Source organism: Nannospalax galili, unplaced genomic scaffold, assembly GCF_000622305.1.
Source record: "Nannospalax galili isolate Female #2095 unplaced genomic scaffold, S.galili_v1.0 scaffold481, whole genome shotgun sequence".
In the NCBI taxonomy this organism is placed as follows: domain Eukaryota; kingdom Metazoa; phylum Chordata; class Mammalia; order Rodentia; family Spalacidae; genus Nannospalax; species Nannospalax galili.
The window spans coordinates 1684793-1703279 of NW_008345609.1; the positions used below are offsets into that span (position 1 = coordinate 1684793).

At 37.2% G+C, this 18487-nt stretch overlaps 1 protein-coding gene across 1 annotated transcript in view; it reads right to left on the reverse strand.

Moving 5' to 3' along the window:
• Ccdc34 (coiled-coil domain containing 34) overlaps positions 1-18487 on the reverse strand; it is a 38585-nt gene that overhangs the window by 6411 nt on the left and 13687 nt on the right. Inside the window, exon 3 of the mRNA XM_008841719.3 lies at positions 15527-15634. Coding sequence (XP_008839941.1) covers positions 15527-15634 — 108 coding nt within the window. The remainder of the gene's footprint in view (positions 1-15526; positions 15635-18487) is intronic.

Here is an 18487-nt window from a genome sequence, read left to right on the forward strand (position 1 = left end):
AGATAAAAGGTAAAAACAATTTTATGCCAAAAACTTTAAACAAGTTCAGTAAAATATTAATATATCGCTTCCCAAAACTAATTCAGAATGAAATACAGTCTGAATTATCATCTACTTGTAAAAACAATTCAAAAATTAAAATCTTTCCCACAAAAAAGAAAAAGCGCAAAAAAACAAAAACAACTCTAGCCTCTACTTAAGTAGATTCTATCTGGCAGAGTCTTTATGCATTTAAGGGGGAAATAATTCTAAATAACTACAAATTAGAGAAGAAAAAAATTCAAAATCATTTTAGACCCAAAAATTATTGACACCCAAATCAGACATGGAAATTATAAGAATAAGGTAGGAAAATTGCTCTCATAACAAAAAGCATGAAGTACTTCGTAGTACATTTAATAAGAGATAGACAATACCAACATGAATTAAAAAGTAAAAGTTACTGCTGAGAGAGATTAAATAAGACATATAGGAATAAAAATAAAACTCACAGGGTCTCCTTAAAACTCATAGATTTTTAATTTGACACTAAAAATAGCAATTTTCTCCAAAACTATCTGTGTTTTATGCAAACCCCCAAATAGTGCCAGATATTACCAGTAAGGCATTTTCACAAAGTTGATTAGTTCCAGGTATTATGGAAAACAAAGTAACTAAGATTGAACAGTTGGTTGATTTATATTGTCTAACTCTCAGAACTATAAAGTCACTAATTCTAAAGTCTGATCTTTATACCATATATTAGAATTAAAATACACATACAGGAAAAGCTCATTATAAAATTTCTAGTAGAAAACAATGATTTTTTTTCTTGGAGGTGAACAAGTGGCACAAAAACGATGAACTATATGTAAAAAAAGGGAGTGTGCTAGAATAGAGCTCATTTGACAAAGTTCAAGCCTACCATGCACAAGGCCTCAGGTTCAATCCCTAGCACAGCATAAATTGTGTGTGGAAATTTGCAGTTCCAGTATTTAGTGGAAGCAAGACGACCATAAGTTCTGGGTCAACCTTGGCTTCATAGTGAGTTTAAGGAGCCTGGGCTGTGTAAGAAAAAAAATACATAGTGTTATAAAAAATGTTAATTCTGTTCTTTTTTTATTTTTATTTTATGTGTATGAGTATTATGCCTGCATCGGTGTCAGTGTACCCATGTCACAGTGCCCACAGAGGACAGAAGAGGGTGTTGTATCCCCTGGAACTGGAGTATTGGATGGTTGTTAGCCACCATGTGGGTGCTGGGATTCAAATCCCGATCTTCTACAAGAAAAGCCAGTGCTCTTAAACACCAAGTCATCTCTCCAGTCCCTAAATTCTGTTCTTCAAATAAATATGCCATTAAGAAAAATTAAACGAGGGCTTCTCAGTAAGATGGCATGTTAGAAGCTGCCTCCATGTGACCCAGTGAAAGAGGGAGTCAGAATAAGATGCAGACTCTCTTCCAAAGACAGACAGAAACCAAGAGCTTCAGAAAAACACAAAGGAAATTAAAGATGCCTGAAAAGCATGGGGAAAAAGACAGAGGACATAGTGATAAGTAACTTGAATTTAGCTGCAGCCATGCAGCTCTCTGCTGAAGGAGAGGAAGCAGAAGGCACTGCCAGAAGTTAGGCCAGGTGAAACAAGGCAGTCCTACCCTCCAGGGTAAGTCCATATGTGTAACAAGACTCAATAGATTTTGGTGAGAGAAGAAAATTCCACTGTCTTATTGCAACTTAGGGGGCAGTAGCTGGGCACCATTTTGAAAAAGAACCTACTGGGTCTATGGGCATGCCACCCTGAAGGCCCTTGACCTTAGAAGCTACGCACAATACAAAAACTCACTGTGCCTGAGAACAGGGGACAACCACAGGTCGGGGAGCTTCAAATTAGCCTGCCATAGCCCATGGGTGACAGAAGAACCAGGGGGGCAGTTGTAGAGAACAGATGAGCAAGACACTGACAAGTCAAAGAGTGCAGACTGCAGGAACCTGTCTCTGGAAAGGAAGTGTGTAGAGCAAGATGGCCCTGTCCTTGGTGGGCAGGAGCAGATCACAACTGAGAAGAACCCTGGAGCTTGATAGTTTTGATCCTGGGATAGACTCAACCTTTGTAGCCACAAATGTTCTGTTCACAGCTATGGAGCAGTTAAGTCCCACTCTTAAATTCTAGCAGTGGATTTGATATATACAGTGGATGCCTCAGTAAACACTTAGGAGATCCTGAAAGTAAAAAAGACAAGTCCTTTGCCTGTAGAGGTAATCAGGGGTACTGGTAATCAGGGAGAAGCCATCACCTGCCCAGAACATTAGTGACATCAGGACATAGGATCTGGGGAGACTTGGGAGGGGAAGAGAACTTACCCAGCCCATAGATTGCAAAGTTAAACGTGGTCAGCAGCGAGCTCTGGTAACCAAAGAAGAAAAGCTACTAAAGTGAAGACATCTCTGGAAGATAGGGGACATTAGTCCAAAACAGATACAGAAGCAGAATAAGCCTAAGAAAGGACAAGAGTCCATAGTCCATCTGACCTTCCCATCTCCATCCATTTCATTGCCAGTCTGCAATTTCCAAGATCCCAAAGGAAGCTTCTCTGACACTTTTGTTTTGTTTTGTTTTGTTTTGTTTTGTTTTGTTTTGTTTTGTTTTGAGACAGGGTCTCCCTATAGCTCCAGCTGACCTGGAACTCACTATGTAGACCAGGCTGGCCTTGAACTCAGAGATCTGCCTGCCTCTGCCTCCTGTGTGCTGGGATTAAAGTCATGCACCACCACACACAGCCACTTTAGCCTTTTTTCTCATTATTTTTGATTCTTGATTTATTTACTATACTTTTAAGTATTTTCAAATTATGTTTTTGTTATTATCCTGCATACAGTTAACTATTTGTTTATACATTTTTTTCATTATTGGGCAATATTTTTTCTTTTCCTTAATTATCTTTTTGTGCGTGTACCCTGTGTTTCCTCCTTCTCTAGTTTTGCCTACCTGCTTTACCTAATTTTATCAAATACACTTATGTTTTTATATTTTACTTCTGTGCTTATATTTATCTAATTTTTTTGGAATTTTTTCATTATTGAAAAATATATATTAATAATTTTTGATTTCATAGCACCTTCTACCATACTTCATCATTTTCTTTTATATGCTCACTGGTGATGTACTGGTGGGCTTTAATAGTTTGTGTTTCTATCATTTGTGGTTTGGTGGTGTTGCTGTTACAGAAAGTTTTTTCTTTGCTGAGCAGTACTGGGGACTAAGCCTTCAAGTGCAGGCTGCTCACTGAGATTCCTAATTTAAGCTGAAAGAGATATTCAAACCAACTGATGTGTAAATTGCAACAAAGAAACCCAAGAAACATGAAAAACTGAGACATATGGTGCCCCAAAGATCATAGCTCCCTCATAAATGAATTCAAAGATCCTGAAAGAGTCAAAATGCCACATAAGACTTCCAAAGTTCACTGTCAAAAATGATCAAATAGCAGATTAATTCAACCCAGCATTTGGAAAGTTAGAAACACAGAGGGAAAAGACAGCAAAATAGATATGAAAATCAGAAATATCATCAGCAATATGGAAAAAAAATTCAGAATGGAAAGATGCTCAAAAAACAAACAAAGCAAACACAGCAACACAAAAATAAAAAACACACAAATGAAATGATGAAAATGAAAAACTCAATGAATCAAATAAAAAAACTTAATGGAATGAATCACCGCAGACTAGACCAAGCAAAGCAAAGTATCAGTAATAGAGTACAAGAATATCAAAGTCAGGCTGGAGGAGATGGCCTAGTGGTTAAGAGCACTGGTTGCTCTTGCAGAGGACCGGGGTTCAATTCCCAGCACCCACATAGCTGCTAACAATCATCTATAACTCTAGTTACAGGGGTATCCAACACCCTCTTCTGAGAGTTTCCAGGTGCACTTATACACATGCAGGCAATACACTCAAACACTTAAAAAAAAAAAATCAAAGTCAAGGAAAACCTACATTCACATATAAATGAGGGAAAAAATCATGAATAAGCATGACCATCATATCCCAAAACTTAGGGATACAATCAAGAGACCAAACCTATGAAAATATTCCAAATCTAGAGAAAGAAATGGAACATCTAAACACAAGAGGCATTTAATTTAGAACCCTAAATATACATGACAAGATAAGAACTTCTCTACATTATATGGAGATGCCAAAAATACAAAGTAAAGAAGCAATACTAAAAACTACAAGGTGAGGGGGGGTGCCTGGAGAGATGGCTCAACAGTTAAGAACACTGACTGTTCTTGCAGAAGACTCAGGTTCGAATCCCAGCACCCACATGGCAGCTAACAACTGTCTGTAACTCCAGTTCTAGGGGATCTGATAGCCTCTTCTGTCCTCCGTAGGCTTTGCACGACACAGGTGCACCTACCTACATGCAGACAATACAAGCATACATATAAAATTTAAAAAATATATATTAAAAAATAAAATTACAAGGGAAAAATGACAATTGACCTACAAAGACAATCATCAAAAAATATCAGATCTCTCATCAGCAACCCCAAAAGACAAGAAAGTATGTGAAGATATATTTCAAGCCCTGAAAGTAAATAACTGCCAACCAAGACTGATGTATTCATCAAAAGTATCTTTAAAAATGAAGAAATAAGAAAATTTTAAGACAAACACAAACTAAGGCATTCATGACTACCAAGTGAGCACTGCAGAAGAAACCTATACACTGAAGAAAATCTCAACCACAGGAGCATAGGAAATAAATTTCAGCAAAGGAATGCATGGGCAAAGAAGAGCTCAGAAAGATCCCTTGTGTCCAACACAATAAACCAGCACCAAACAATGGGGTTCCCAATTTATTTTCTATTTTTTAAAAAAGATATAAAGTGTGTGTGTGTGTTTGCTATGTGTACACACGTGTGCATATGTACCTGCGGAGGCAAAAGAGGGCACTGGATCCTTTGGAGCTACAGTTACAGACAGTTGTGATGCTCAGTGTGGGTGCTAAGAACTGAACTTGGGTCCTCTGGAAGAGCAGGAGGTGCTCTTAATTGCTGAGCCATTTCTCCAGCCCCAGAGTTACCAGTTTCATAAAACAAGCACTAATGCACATAAAGGTCAGTCAGATCCTGATACTGTAATAGTCATGATTTCAATATCAGACTCTCATCTCTAGAAAGGTCATCCAAACTAAAAAACCAACAAAGAAACCTCGGTAAAACTATACCACAGACTGTACAGAACACATAAATACAAACTATTCCTTCCAACCAAAACAGAATACATATTATTCTTAGCAGCCCATGAAACCTTCTTTAAAATAGATAATATTTAGGCCATAAATCAATTCTTACCAAATACAAAAGAACTGGAACTATTTACTTGTATCTTATCAGATCATACTAGAATAAAAACCGGTATCAAGCAAGAGGAATTAGCGAAACTACTGAAATACATGGAGACTGATCATTCATTCATGATTAAACATGAGTGGGGTCATTGAAGAGGAGGAAAGCACAACTAGAACCTTTCGGATACACGTAAGTCAGTTGTAAGAGGAAAGTATATAGCCACAAGTGCTTAAAGAACTGGCAAGATCCCAATTAAATAACCTAATGATGCACCTGAAAGCCTTAAAAATCAAGAACAAGCCAAACCCTAAGGCAGTTGCTGTAAGAAATGATAAAGATCAGGACAGGAATTAATGGAATGGAAAAAACAACAACAACAACAAAACAAAACAAACAGCATTAGCAAACCTCTAGTCAAACTAACTAAAAGAAAGAGAAAAATCCACATTTAAACAATTAAGAGTTGATGAACTAGTGAGATGGTTCAGCATCTAAGAGTGTTTGCTTCTCTTCCAGAGGACCAATGATGGGTTCCCAGCACCCATACAGAGTGGCACAATACCACCTGTAACTCTCTCTCCAGGTGATCCAATACACTCTTCTGACTTCCATTGGTACACATACACATAAATAAAAATAAAATGTAAAAAAAAATTTAGAGTTGAAAAAGTGGAGATGAGTATATATTCTAGTGAAATTAGGAAATACTTTGAATACCAATATGAAAAGAGTAGCTAGATGAAATGGATAAATTCCTGACACATTAAGATCACCAAAATTAAATCAAAAGGACAGAAAAAACTTAAATCCACAACAATCAGGCTGAAGTAGTAAGTCTCCTAATAAAAAAAGCCCAGGACTGCACTGCCAAATTATACCAAATTCTGAAAATATTTCTACCAATTTGGGGGTCTAATACCAATCTCCTCAAACTATTTCATAAATTCGAAAGGGAAGGAAAACTACCAAATACTATAAAACCACCATCACCCTGACACCAAAAACCAAATAAGGATACAACAGAAAAAAGGGGAATCATAAACCAATTCCCTGATGATCACAACACAAAATTCTGAATAAAATTCTTACAAACCGAATTCAAGAAAATATTAAGAATATCATGCACCATAACCAACTGCATTTCATTCCAGGGACAAAAAGTTGGTTCAACCTGCACAAAGCAGTAAGTGTAATACAACACAGAGTTAATGGCAGAATTCACATGATCATTTCAATCAATGAAAACAAAACAAATCGGTACAACATCCCTTCTTGATAAAAGCCTTGAGCTCTAGGAATAGAAGGAACATACCTCAACATAATAAAGACTACATGACAAATCTATAGGCAACACTGTACTAAATGGGGGAAACAGAGCATTTTGTCCAAATCTGAAAGACAAGAAGCTTACTCTCACCACTGTCACTCAATATAGTGCTTGAAGACTTGGCCAGAGCAGTAAGACAAAAGAAAAATAAAAAGGATACAAATAAGAAATGAAGAAGTCAAATTATCCCTTAGATGACATGACTGTATACTTACAAGAGCCTAAAGATTCCACCAAAAAAATTTATGGACCTGATGAATGCTTTCATCAAAGTAATAATTTTTTTTTTTAAATCAGTAGCTTTCTGGGGCTGGAGAGATGGCTCAGCAGTTAAGAGGACTGATGCTCTTGGAAAAGATCGGAATTCACTTCATAGCACCATGATGGCTAACAACCAGTTCCAGGGGAATCCAATGCCCTCTTCTAATCTCCTTAGGCATTATACGACATGGGTGCACTTACGTACATGCAGGAAATACACTCATGCACATAAGACAAAAATAATAAAACATTTTTAAAAATCAGTAGTTTTTCTATAGACCAATAATGAACTTGTCTAGAAATGGGAGAAATCCCATTCACGATCGCTTCATTAATAAATGATTAATGAAATACTTTGGCATAACCCTAGCCAAGGAGATAAAAGACCCTACAATGAAAATTTTAAGACACTGAAGAAACTGAAGAGACTAGATGATGGAAAGAACCCCATATTCATGGGTGTCCTAGTTTTTGTCAACTGGACACAGACTTAGATAAACCTAGGAAGAGGGAATATCAACTGGGTAGCTTCCTCCATCAGACTGGCCCAAGGGCGTGTCTGTGGGGCCATCTGACTGCTGATTGATGTGGAAGGGTGAGGCCCTACGTGGACAGGGAGGACCATCCCAGGGCAGGGGGGCCTGGGTTATATAAACCAGATGTGGTGGCTTAAGCCTTTAATCCCAGCACCGGGGAGGCAGAGCTAGGTGAATCGCCGTGCATTTGAGGCCGGCCTGGTCCTCCAGGTTCCTGCCTTGCCCTCTCTCTATGATGGACTGTCACTTGGAACGGTAAGATGAAATAAACCTTTCTCCTCACGTTTTCTGTCAGTGTTTTATCACAGCAACAGAAACCAAACTAGAACAACTGATTGTTAGAATTATTATTATTATTATGAAAATGTCTATATTACCAAAAGCAATCTGCAGATTCAACACAATATATATCAAAATCCCAAAGACACTGTTCACAAAGCTAGAAAAAAAATTCTACAATTTATATGGACAGGGTGGGCTGTAGAGATGGCTCAGCAGTTAAAAGCACTGGCTGCTCTTGCAGAGGACCCAGGTTCAGTTCCCAGCTAACAACTGTCTGTAACCCCAGTTCCAGAGGATACAATGGCCTCTTCTGACCTCTGAGAGCACTGAATGGAATGGGTACACTTACAGACATGCTGCCAATACACTCATACACATAAAATAAAAATAATAAAATATTTTAGAAATTAATATGGCATCACAAAAGACTCCAAGTAGCAAAAGCAATCCTGAGTAGAAATAGCAATCCTGGAAATATCACAACATCTGATCTCAAGTTCTACTGCAGAGCCATAGTAATAATAAAAACACCATGATGATGGGAGAAAAACAGGTATGGAGACAGAGGAATAGAATACAGGACCCAGACCTACAAGAGTCACCTAATTTTTGACAAAAGTGTCAGAAACATACAACAGAGAAAAGATGGCCTCTTCAACAAACGATGCTGGAAAAACTGGAATTCCACATGTAAAATGAAATTAGAACCATATCTCTCACCTTGAACAAAATAAAGTCAATAGATAATAGACTTTAATGTAAGACCTGGAATTTTAAAACTACAAGAAGAAAACAAGTAAAACACTTCAAAATATAGGCACAAGCAAGGACTTAAAAAGACTCCAACAACACAGGAAATAACCCCAAAAATTAACAAAGGGAATTACATGAAATTAAGAAGCTTCTGCATAATCCAGAAATAATCAGCAGAGTGAAGAAACAGCCTATAGAACAGAGGAAAAACCTTTGGCAACCATACATCAGACAGCAGATTCCTAATCTAGAATCTATAAAGAACTGTAAAAACAAGACGCCCAAAGAACAAATCATCTCATCAATAAACAGACTGAGGAATTCAAGAAACAGTTCACAAAAGAAATACGAATGGCCAATTAATACTTGAAAAAGTTATCAACATCCTTAGTCATGAGGTAAATGCAAATTAAAACTGCTTTGAGATCCTATCTTACCTCAGTCAGAATGGTTATCATCAAGAAGACAAATGCTGGCAAGGATGTGGGGCAAGAAGAACCCTCTCATGGCAGAAATATAAACTGGGTGCGGCCCACTACTGGAATTCAGATTGGAGGTTTCTCAAAAACTAGAAACAGAACTATCACATGACCCAGTTGTCCAACTGTTAGGTATATACCTGAAAAACGGAGTTAATATATCATAGAGATACTTGAACATCTGTGTTTATTGTTGTATTCACAACAGCAAGGAAATGCAACTAGTCTAAATGTTAATCAAAAGATGAATGGATAAAGAAAATGTGGTTCATATACACAATGGAATTTTTATTCCAGCATAAAAATAAAATCATGACATTTTCAGGAAAATGGAACTGGAAATTATAAGTTAGATTCAGAAAGACAAATATCACATGTTAATTCTTACATGTGGAATCTAGACTTTAAATAAATGTGTGTGTGTGCATGCATCTACATGATAAAACTAGAAAAGGATCATGAACTGGGAGGAACAAAGCTTAAGGAATCCACAGGACATGAAACAGAAGTGGGGAGTATCCAGAAAAAAGCCAGTCAGTGAGAGCAGACAGGGAGCAGAAGGGAGGACGATTAGGCCAGAGGGACAAATCAGAACAAAGTATATTGATGCTTATGTATGAAATTGCCATAATGAGACCCATTATTTTTTATGCTAGCTTAAAACAATATAAAAACATGAAGCACTAAAAAAATTATAATTAAGTGGGAGGAAATATTTATAACACATTTATCAAGGGACTTGGGGCTTAAATATATAAAGAATTCTAGGGCTGGGGATGTTGCTCGGGGGGAAGCTCTTGCCTAGCACATGTGCTAAATCACCATCATTAGGGAAAAAAACAAAACACCTGCCTTGTGAAATTAATTCAGAGCCAGCTTGGTGACATGCACACCTGTAGTAGAAGCTATTCAGGAAAAATAAGAGAACTGCTTGAGTCTAGGAGTTCAAGGGCTACCTGGGCAGCACAGTGATCTATCTCAAAAAACAAAACACTACCTTTTTATGGAGATAGGGTCTCACTATGTAGATCAACCTTGGCCACCAACTCAAAAAGATCTGCCTGCCTATGCCTCCCAAGTGCTGTGACTAAAACCCATATCCAGTCATGATACTACTTCTTACATCTTTAGGGACAGAGTGGATATAGGAATCAAACTGAGGCCTTTATGCCTGATAAGTACACACTCTGTCAATGAACCAAAAAAAAAAAAAAAGGTTTGTTTTTTTTTTTGAGACTGGTCTCACTATGTAGACCAGGCTGGCCTGGAACTCACAGAGATCCACCCGCCTCTGCCTCTCAAGTACTAGGATTATAGGTGTGCTCCACCATGCCCAGCTTCCAGTTTTTTACATTAATAACAAGTTGCACCTTCCAAAAATGGGTGAAAGATATAAACACAAAACAACAATAACAGCAAAGGCTAACAAGAGATATAGAAATTCAGTGTTATTGACCCAATTGTGACCCTACTCCATTCTTGTGGTGATGCCATAATTCCCAACATAATCACATTTGAGGTAAAAAGACTTTAAGGTCTTAGGGTGGAATTTTAATCCAAGAGTACTGGTACCCTTATAAGAAGAGGAAATGACACAGAGACAAAGCCATGTAAAGAGACAAAAACACAGCCACCTGCAAACCAAGGAGACAGGCCTAAGGACAATCCAAACCTACACACACCTTTGTCTTGATTTCCAGGCTCCAAAAGTGTACAAAAATAAATTTCCATTTTTTCCAGTTTGTAGTAATTTCTTATGGTATCACTGCAAGACTAATAAAGTAAGAAAAGATGCTAAACATCTCAGGACAATAAAACAAACAAACAAATAAAAATAACAATGGCAAACCACTATACATTAACTAGAGAAGTATTTAAATGAAAACAGTTAACTATATCAAGTTTGGCAATTAGAACTATTATACAATGACAGAGGGAATGCAAAATGGTACAAGCACTTAGAAAAGCTCAGTGATTCCCATAAAGTTAAATACAAAGTTCCCATCCAGCCCAGCAATCTAGAAATTAAACATTTACCCAAGACAAAAGAAAACAAACATCCACTTGCAAGTAAGTAACCAGAGAATTTTATTCATAAGACTTCAAACTAAGAGCAACTCAATTATCTATTAGCAATGGACAAATAAGCAATTTATTCTATTCCATAGGATATTCGAACAATAAAAAGGGATTAATAATATATGAAATATAAATTTAAAAACAAAAGAAAATCAACACAAATAGTATAGATTCTATTAGTTTATTTAAATGAAATTCTAGAAAAAGAAAATTGAGTGTACAGAAGAAAGAGATGACTGGTTGCTTTGTTCCTGGGCTAGCATGGGGTGAGGAGTGGGGGATCTGGATACAAATGGGGCAGAGGGGAACTTTCCAGAATGATGAAAACACTCTCAACTGTAGTACTGCTTAGTTGCACTGGCACAGAAGTTTATCAAGCTTCATGAAGTTGAAATAGATACATTTTATTATATGCAAATTACAGCTCAATGAAATTTTTTAAAAACTAGAGGGGGCGGGAATAATAAGGGCTGAATACGTGCAAAGTCAATTATAGGCAAGTATAAAAACATCTATGAAACTCAGTACTTTGTATAAAACATGCTAATAAAAAATGAGTTTAGAGTTAGTGAATACATAAATGCATTTTAAAAGTTAGGCTGTCTGCAGGACGTAAGCTGGAGGGAACAGAATGCCTGTGGCTAGCAGAGGACAGAGTAGGCACTGGGAGACACCCCTCTGCGTGGCTTCAGATTTTCCTAGCACACTGGTTCTATACCAGAGAGCAACAATCAATCTTTTAAAGAAGGAAACAACAGCAATGAGTAGTTAAAAGCTTCTGGCTTTCTCTTTTGGTTCCTCTACAGTGCCTGCCTGGCACAGAGAAAGAGCCGAGTAAACACCTGAAAGTTGGAGTGCTGCCCTGATAACAGTTCCATCAGTCACAGCCTGAGCTGGGCTGCACTGCATCAGAAACCCTTGGAAAATATCACTTGTGTTTTGAGAATTAAAACATATTTTATTCTTAAGTAACTTTAAAAAACTTAAAGGCTTTTTTAAAAAATGTCTATTAACACCGTAAAAACCAAGTCAAGAAAATAAATTAGTGTGACAACACAAATATAAGTTCCAGATGAGCTAAGCCCTTTGTTTCAGAAGGATTTAACAATTTATAGTCATAAGTAAGAAACTAGCTTTCTAATGGATACATAAATTTTTTTCTGTCTGCTTCTTTGATAGAACACTGTGAAAATGACAGGGAGAGTAGCAGCTGAGGGTACAGCTGAAATGTGACTGAAGCTGGAGAAGAGGACCACACACCATGAAATGTAAACAGAGGAGAAGATCCTAGATTCCAGACAGGAAGAGGAGAACCAAGAGAGCAGTTTTCCAAATAGAGGTAAATGTGGGTAAGGCTGAAATAAGAAATTTAATATTTTTAAAGAAAATAAAAAGGGTAATCAATTACTCTTAATAGGTACAAGAGAGCTATAGCATTGTAGGTAAATTCAATTTTTCAGGGTTCACTTTTAAATTATTTTCAACCTTCTGGTTACATCAGGGCAAGCTACTTCCCCTGTGTGCCTCCCCCAGAGAAAGAAAAAGAATTGTTTTCCCTCAAATAATTGGATTAGATCTATTGCCACTAATTAAAACAGCAAATACATCACACACCCGGCAGCAGTGTCTTACATTCTTAGACAATAACAAGTACATATGATTGGCATGGCAAAATTAGCTTAATGGAGTTAGAAGATAAGAGAGGCTTTTAGAAGACAGTGTACCATTCTGCACATATAGAACTATTTTGATTTATAGTTAGAAACTTCTAAAAGGCATCACCCAAAGTTTTGTCATGGACACCACACATTTTGATTTTGGCATTTATTCACAAAGAACACTTTTCTTGTTATATTACGGATGATGCAAACAAACAGAACCCACAAGAATTGACTTTGATGTAAGGAAGAAATTTGTTCACAGACACATCACACTAATTTCCTTCTTATAATTGTGCCTTCTACAACTTATGAAATTATTTACATATTCCTCTTAGGAGGAACTGGGTATTAAATTTAACAATAAGGAAAAAATTATAATTAAACAGATAAAGCTTTGTCCTACAATTTAAACATTTGTCTAAATTCATAAAAACTAGAGTTTAACAATGAAGTCATACCACTATAAACATAAATATTACAATAAAATAGACAAATAACAACAGAGTATTTAAATTGTAAGGCCCTGGGTTCAATCTTAGGGCCCGTTTTTTAATTATGAAAATAATAAAGACAAAAAAAATTGAAAGGTGAGCTGAGACTGTAACTCAGTGGTACAACACTTGCCTAGCATGTATGAGGCCCAGGGCTCAATCCCCACACAACAATAAAAAGATGAGGAAAAAAATTCACCCATCTGTTCATTCATTCAATCAAAAATATGATACGTAAAGCATTGTGCTAAATCTAACAAAGAATAAACATAATGGATAAAAACAATTCATGTTTTCAAGGATCTTAAAAGTGCAAAGGGAGTAAAGGTATGTATATAAGACATCTGGTATTTCTTTTTCTTTTAACGAACTATAGACAGTATATAACAAAGTATCACAACAGTGATATAAATCAAAGAGATTCACAAGAAAGAATCTCGAATATATAAAGGGAACAGCAGAGTGGAGAATATGATGAGATTCCTTCTTGATGAGGTACCATGCATAGGCAGATAATCCTGATCCCAGAAGCCTTGAGTTATTAGAAGAAAATCCCAGTGCTATGTGTATAAGACACCGTCCTGGAGTTGTTGACCAGGAAGGTCCTAAGGCCTCCAAAACCATACGTTATAGCCACTGCCATTGGTTGTCCACCAAAATGGAATGCTATGATCCTACTTCTGAAGATACCACACTCCTTGGTTGCAGAATACAAAGAAACCATACTAGACTGATAGCTTCCTAGCTTTCTCCTTGATGGCTAGCCATCTTCACAGTGCTACAAGTTGCTAGGCAGACAGCTGGGAGAGAAAAGCTGGTCTTCTCCAGCTTCAGATTGTGTGTGTTATAATAACAACTTGCCAAGCAACATGTGCTTACTGATGCAATAGTGGCATGACTGTTACGGGGTAACCAACTTATTTCTGACTGCCTCTGAAGCCTGCTCCGTATGAGGAAGGTCATACCTGCTTCTGTGGACCTGGTCAAAGGTCCATGGAGCTAGGGTGGTTATAAGAACTAGGGTCAAACCCACTACTATTGTCTTGGTAATTTGACATGTTGTCAAATTGCCACTTAAATATTTACATTTATACCCACAGACTAGTGCTGTCCTCAGTTTTCATCAAAGAAGCTTTTCTTTTCAACCAAGGGTAGCTAAGGCAGAGAAAATAAGTGACTGTTAAGTAATCAGCATTAAACAAGACACTCATTATCACCTCCCCTAAGGCTCAGGGAACAGTGAGGAAAATGAAGCAGAAAGAATTTAAGAGTTGAATGACAGGGAAGACACAGCCAAAGTGCTAGAATAATTTCTAGAAAATATCATTGTATCTTAAAAATCACATAAAAGATCAGTGATTAGTGTACTTTCCTAGCACGTGTGAGACCTTGGGTTTAATACTCAGCTCCACAAAAAATAATAAAATTTACTTTTACTGTATTCCATATCTGTGCTTGCTTCAGTAGAAAGCATTTTTTCCCTCTCAAAACTTTCCAGTAAAACCAGCACTGTAAGAGGATGGACAATAGCTACCTTGTGTGAGCTCCTATCATAAAATAAGGGAAACACTGGTAAGAGAAATGCTGACATGGAAGCCTGGCTCAGAGAGCAAAGTGGAGTGTCCTTAGCCTGGAGCTGTGAAATTTCATTCAGAAGACAGTGAGGACATATGAAAAGTAGTTTAATTAGGAAATGACATTAAGACTTCTTCAGCAAGATTAATCCCGCAGACACAGAAGATGAATTTATTCACTCAATAAATATTTCTAGGTTAAGTATCACGTATGGTACTGACCACGCTGCTGAAGAACGGAATAAAAAAGCCCCAATTCCTGACCTTCTTTGAGCTATTCCGCAGTAGAGAAGGAAACGATGACGCTGAAGGATGCAACGAGACTATTGAGAAGTGACTACAAATAGGAGGTATTTAGGAACAAGAATTCTGATTGTGACTGAGGAGACAAAAGCAGCAACAGAAGAAAGGAGTAAGGAGAAATGTTCTATGACGGGACGACGGGCAACAAATAGGTTGTTTCAGATGTTCACTTGACTAGCCCGCCAACCTATAGATGGAAATCCCAGGCCTAAAAATTCAGGTCTAAAGATACAAATTTAGTGACTATAGACAGACACTAGTGGAAGCCACAGGAAGAAAAGTAGAGAGCAAAGGCAGGCAGACAGACGTAACAAGTGTTCATGAGGGCATGGAAAAACAATATCCAAAAACAAAAAAAGCAAATAATACACAGTCCTGGAAAATGAGTGAGGTAGGAAGACAGATGTAAGCAGAGAGCATACTTGTGGTTTTATCTTCTTACCTGTTCATTTTTTTTCTGAACCCATTCCTTGTGCTTTTCTTCAGCAATTATCTTTCTTTTTTCACGTTCTTCCATCTCTTTTCTTTTTTCTAGTTGTTGATTTAATTCCTGTGGATTTTATTTAAACAAAAGGCAACATTTAATAGAATGTCCCAAAACACATATTTGAAAAAAGGCTGAGGTTAAACAAGAATGTAATGTTCTTACAGGGCATATACCACTAGTGGAAATATCTTATTTGAGTAGCTAGTCTAGATTAAAAGAAAGCATTGGTACAAAGTATAAGCCATTTTTTAGAAATATAAATAATTGGTTGGCAGCAAAACACTGGTTTCTTAGACTAAACGTCAGCTAAATTACCCTTATTGAAATCAACTTTCCCACACATAAATTTTGGCATCACTGTAAGCTATTGGCAGGAGCTCAAGAGAATTTTAACTTTTTTTACAGTTATAAAAAGCTTCCAGATTCTTGATGAAGATAAAAGATAAGAATGAAATAATCCTTAAATTAAAATTTTAATTCATAGTTACAGTAACAAAATGTAAAGAAGCTATTTAATTTTCCTTAGAGAAAAAAGATAACCTAACGTTTTCTTCTCTGATTTTACAGCTGCTGAGATGTAAAACAAAACCACATTCACATCCTAGATTATTTAACTGCCTGCCTTGCTGTCACTAGAATCTACATGTCTGGGCATTTCCTCCAGAGAAAGAATGAAGACACTGGGGACAATGTAATCACAAACTGAATGCCACCACTCTTATTACTCATCAGCTACATTATAGCATTAGTTAAGGAACTGTCCCAAGTAGACTTCTCTAGTAATCTACAATCATAATTACTGCTTACTATTTTTCTTTTTTCTCCTTAGATAATAATTATCAGATACTTATGGCATGTTTTCCACTGGTCTACTCTCCTCCCCATCCTTCCTTTTCCCTAAAATATACTGTTCTAGTTTGATTTCTGCTGCTGTGATAAATACCATGACCAAAAACAACTTGGAAGGAAAGGGTTTATTTCATCTTACAGGTTACAGTCCATCATCAAGGGAAGCCAGGGCAAGAGCTCAAGGCAGAAACCTGGAGGCAGGAATTGAAGCAGAGCCCACCAGAGGAACATTGTTTCTGGCTTGCTCCCAGGCTCATGGTCAGCTACCTTTCCTATCATACAGCCCAGGCCCACCTGCCACAGAGGGCTGGACCCTCCCATATTATTCATCAATCAAGACAATTTCACAGACACACCCACAGGTCAATCTGATGAAGAAAATTCCTTAACTAAAGTTCCCTGTTCCCAGGTGACTCTAGTGTGTGTTATTCTAGCCAGTATACCTACATATCTGAGCATGACTGTGAATAAGAATGATTTCCTAACTTCCAGACCAATTTCAGTATCTTCAATGAAGATAAAAATCTGACACCAAGAATGATCTTTCACACTTCAGAATAACAATTGCAGGATATCTGCTTCTAAGATCTCTCATCCTAAAATATTACTACATAGAAGATAGTTACTTTCAGTTACTCAGAAACTCCACTTTTAAACACTACAACCCCTAAAAACAAGTATCGTGGTTTTAAGGATTCTTCACTACTTCTACAGCTGTTATTCCTTGACTACTCACACTCAGTACATTTTTATGAAACGCTTGCTATACAGCTAACAAGAACTGAGGTGGTGTGTATGCATGTGTGTTGTATGTGTGTGGGGGGGGTGTAGTAGGGAGGGAGAAAGAGAGAAATTGAGAAAAAGAGAAAGAGAAATTTACTATGGTTCTGTACTGTAATAGTGAGCACTCTGGACTTTGAGAGATATTTGAAGACAAATCACAGAAGTCTCTAATCTCATTTTCTATATATCAAAAAATTAAGTGCTAGACTGTGCATTTTTCTGTATAGAAACAGGAGAGCAGAGGAAGGAAGAAGGAAAGAAGGATGAGGAAAAACTGTGGACCAGAGTAGTCAGAAATGAGTAGTTGCTTTTAACTTGTTTTAACATCCTTTTTAAAAAGGGCAAGATAGTGGGGTGGAGCGGTTAGAAAATTAGAATGTGGCATCAATTTCCTCTTTAGATTTGGAAAGGGGATTTCTTAAGACAGAGGAAATTGAATACTATGAGGCAATAATACATGGCAAAGGGGATGATTTAGAGCTCTCAATGAAAAGGCTGAGGGTTATGTCTGATGACTTGAAAACTATTCTGAGGAAGACTGACTAGGAAATTACTGCAGTATATGTAATAAGGGAGAGACAGTCTGGATTTGTGTCAGAAAACAAAGGAGAAAAACTATATACACATATGTGTGGATATATACATATGCATATGGGCATATAAGTATCTAGATATAGATCTCATAATTATATAACCAAAATTTTCCAAAACAGTCCTAAATTTTATTTTTAAGAACAGGGAGTTTGGGGGTTGGAGAGATGGCTCAGTGGTTAAGAACACTGAATATTCTTACAGAAGACCTGTGGTCAAATCCCAGCATCTACATGGCAGCTAACAACTAACTGTCCAGAACTCCAGTTCTGAGAGATCTGACAGCCTCTTCTGTCCTCTGCGGGCATTGCACAACACAGGTGCACTTACCTACATGCAGGCAATACACACATACACATAAAAATAATAAATAAAAAACTTAAAAAAAAAAGAACAGGTTGTTCTGGAGAGATGGTCCAGCAGTTAAGAGCACTAGTTGCTCTTGCAAAGGACCTGTGTTCTGGTTCCCAGCACCCACATGGCGACTAACCACCATCTGCAACTACAGTTCCAGGGGATCCCATGCCCCTGTCCTGCCTTTGTCAGCACTGCATGACACAGGTGTACTCAGGCAAAACACTCATACACATAAAATAAAAATAAATTAAAAAGATTTTATTTGTCTTGTTTTGAGACAGGGCCTCCCTATAGCCTCAAGTGGCCTGGAACTTGACCAGTCTGGCCTCAATCTAT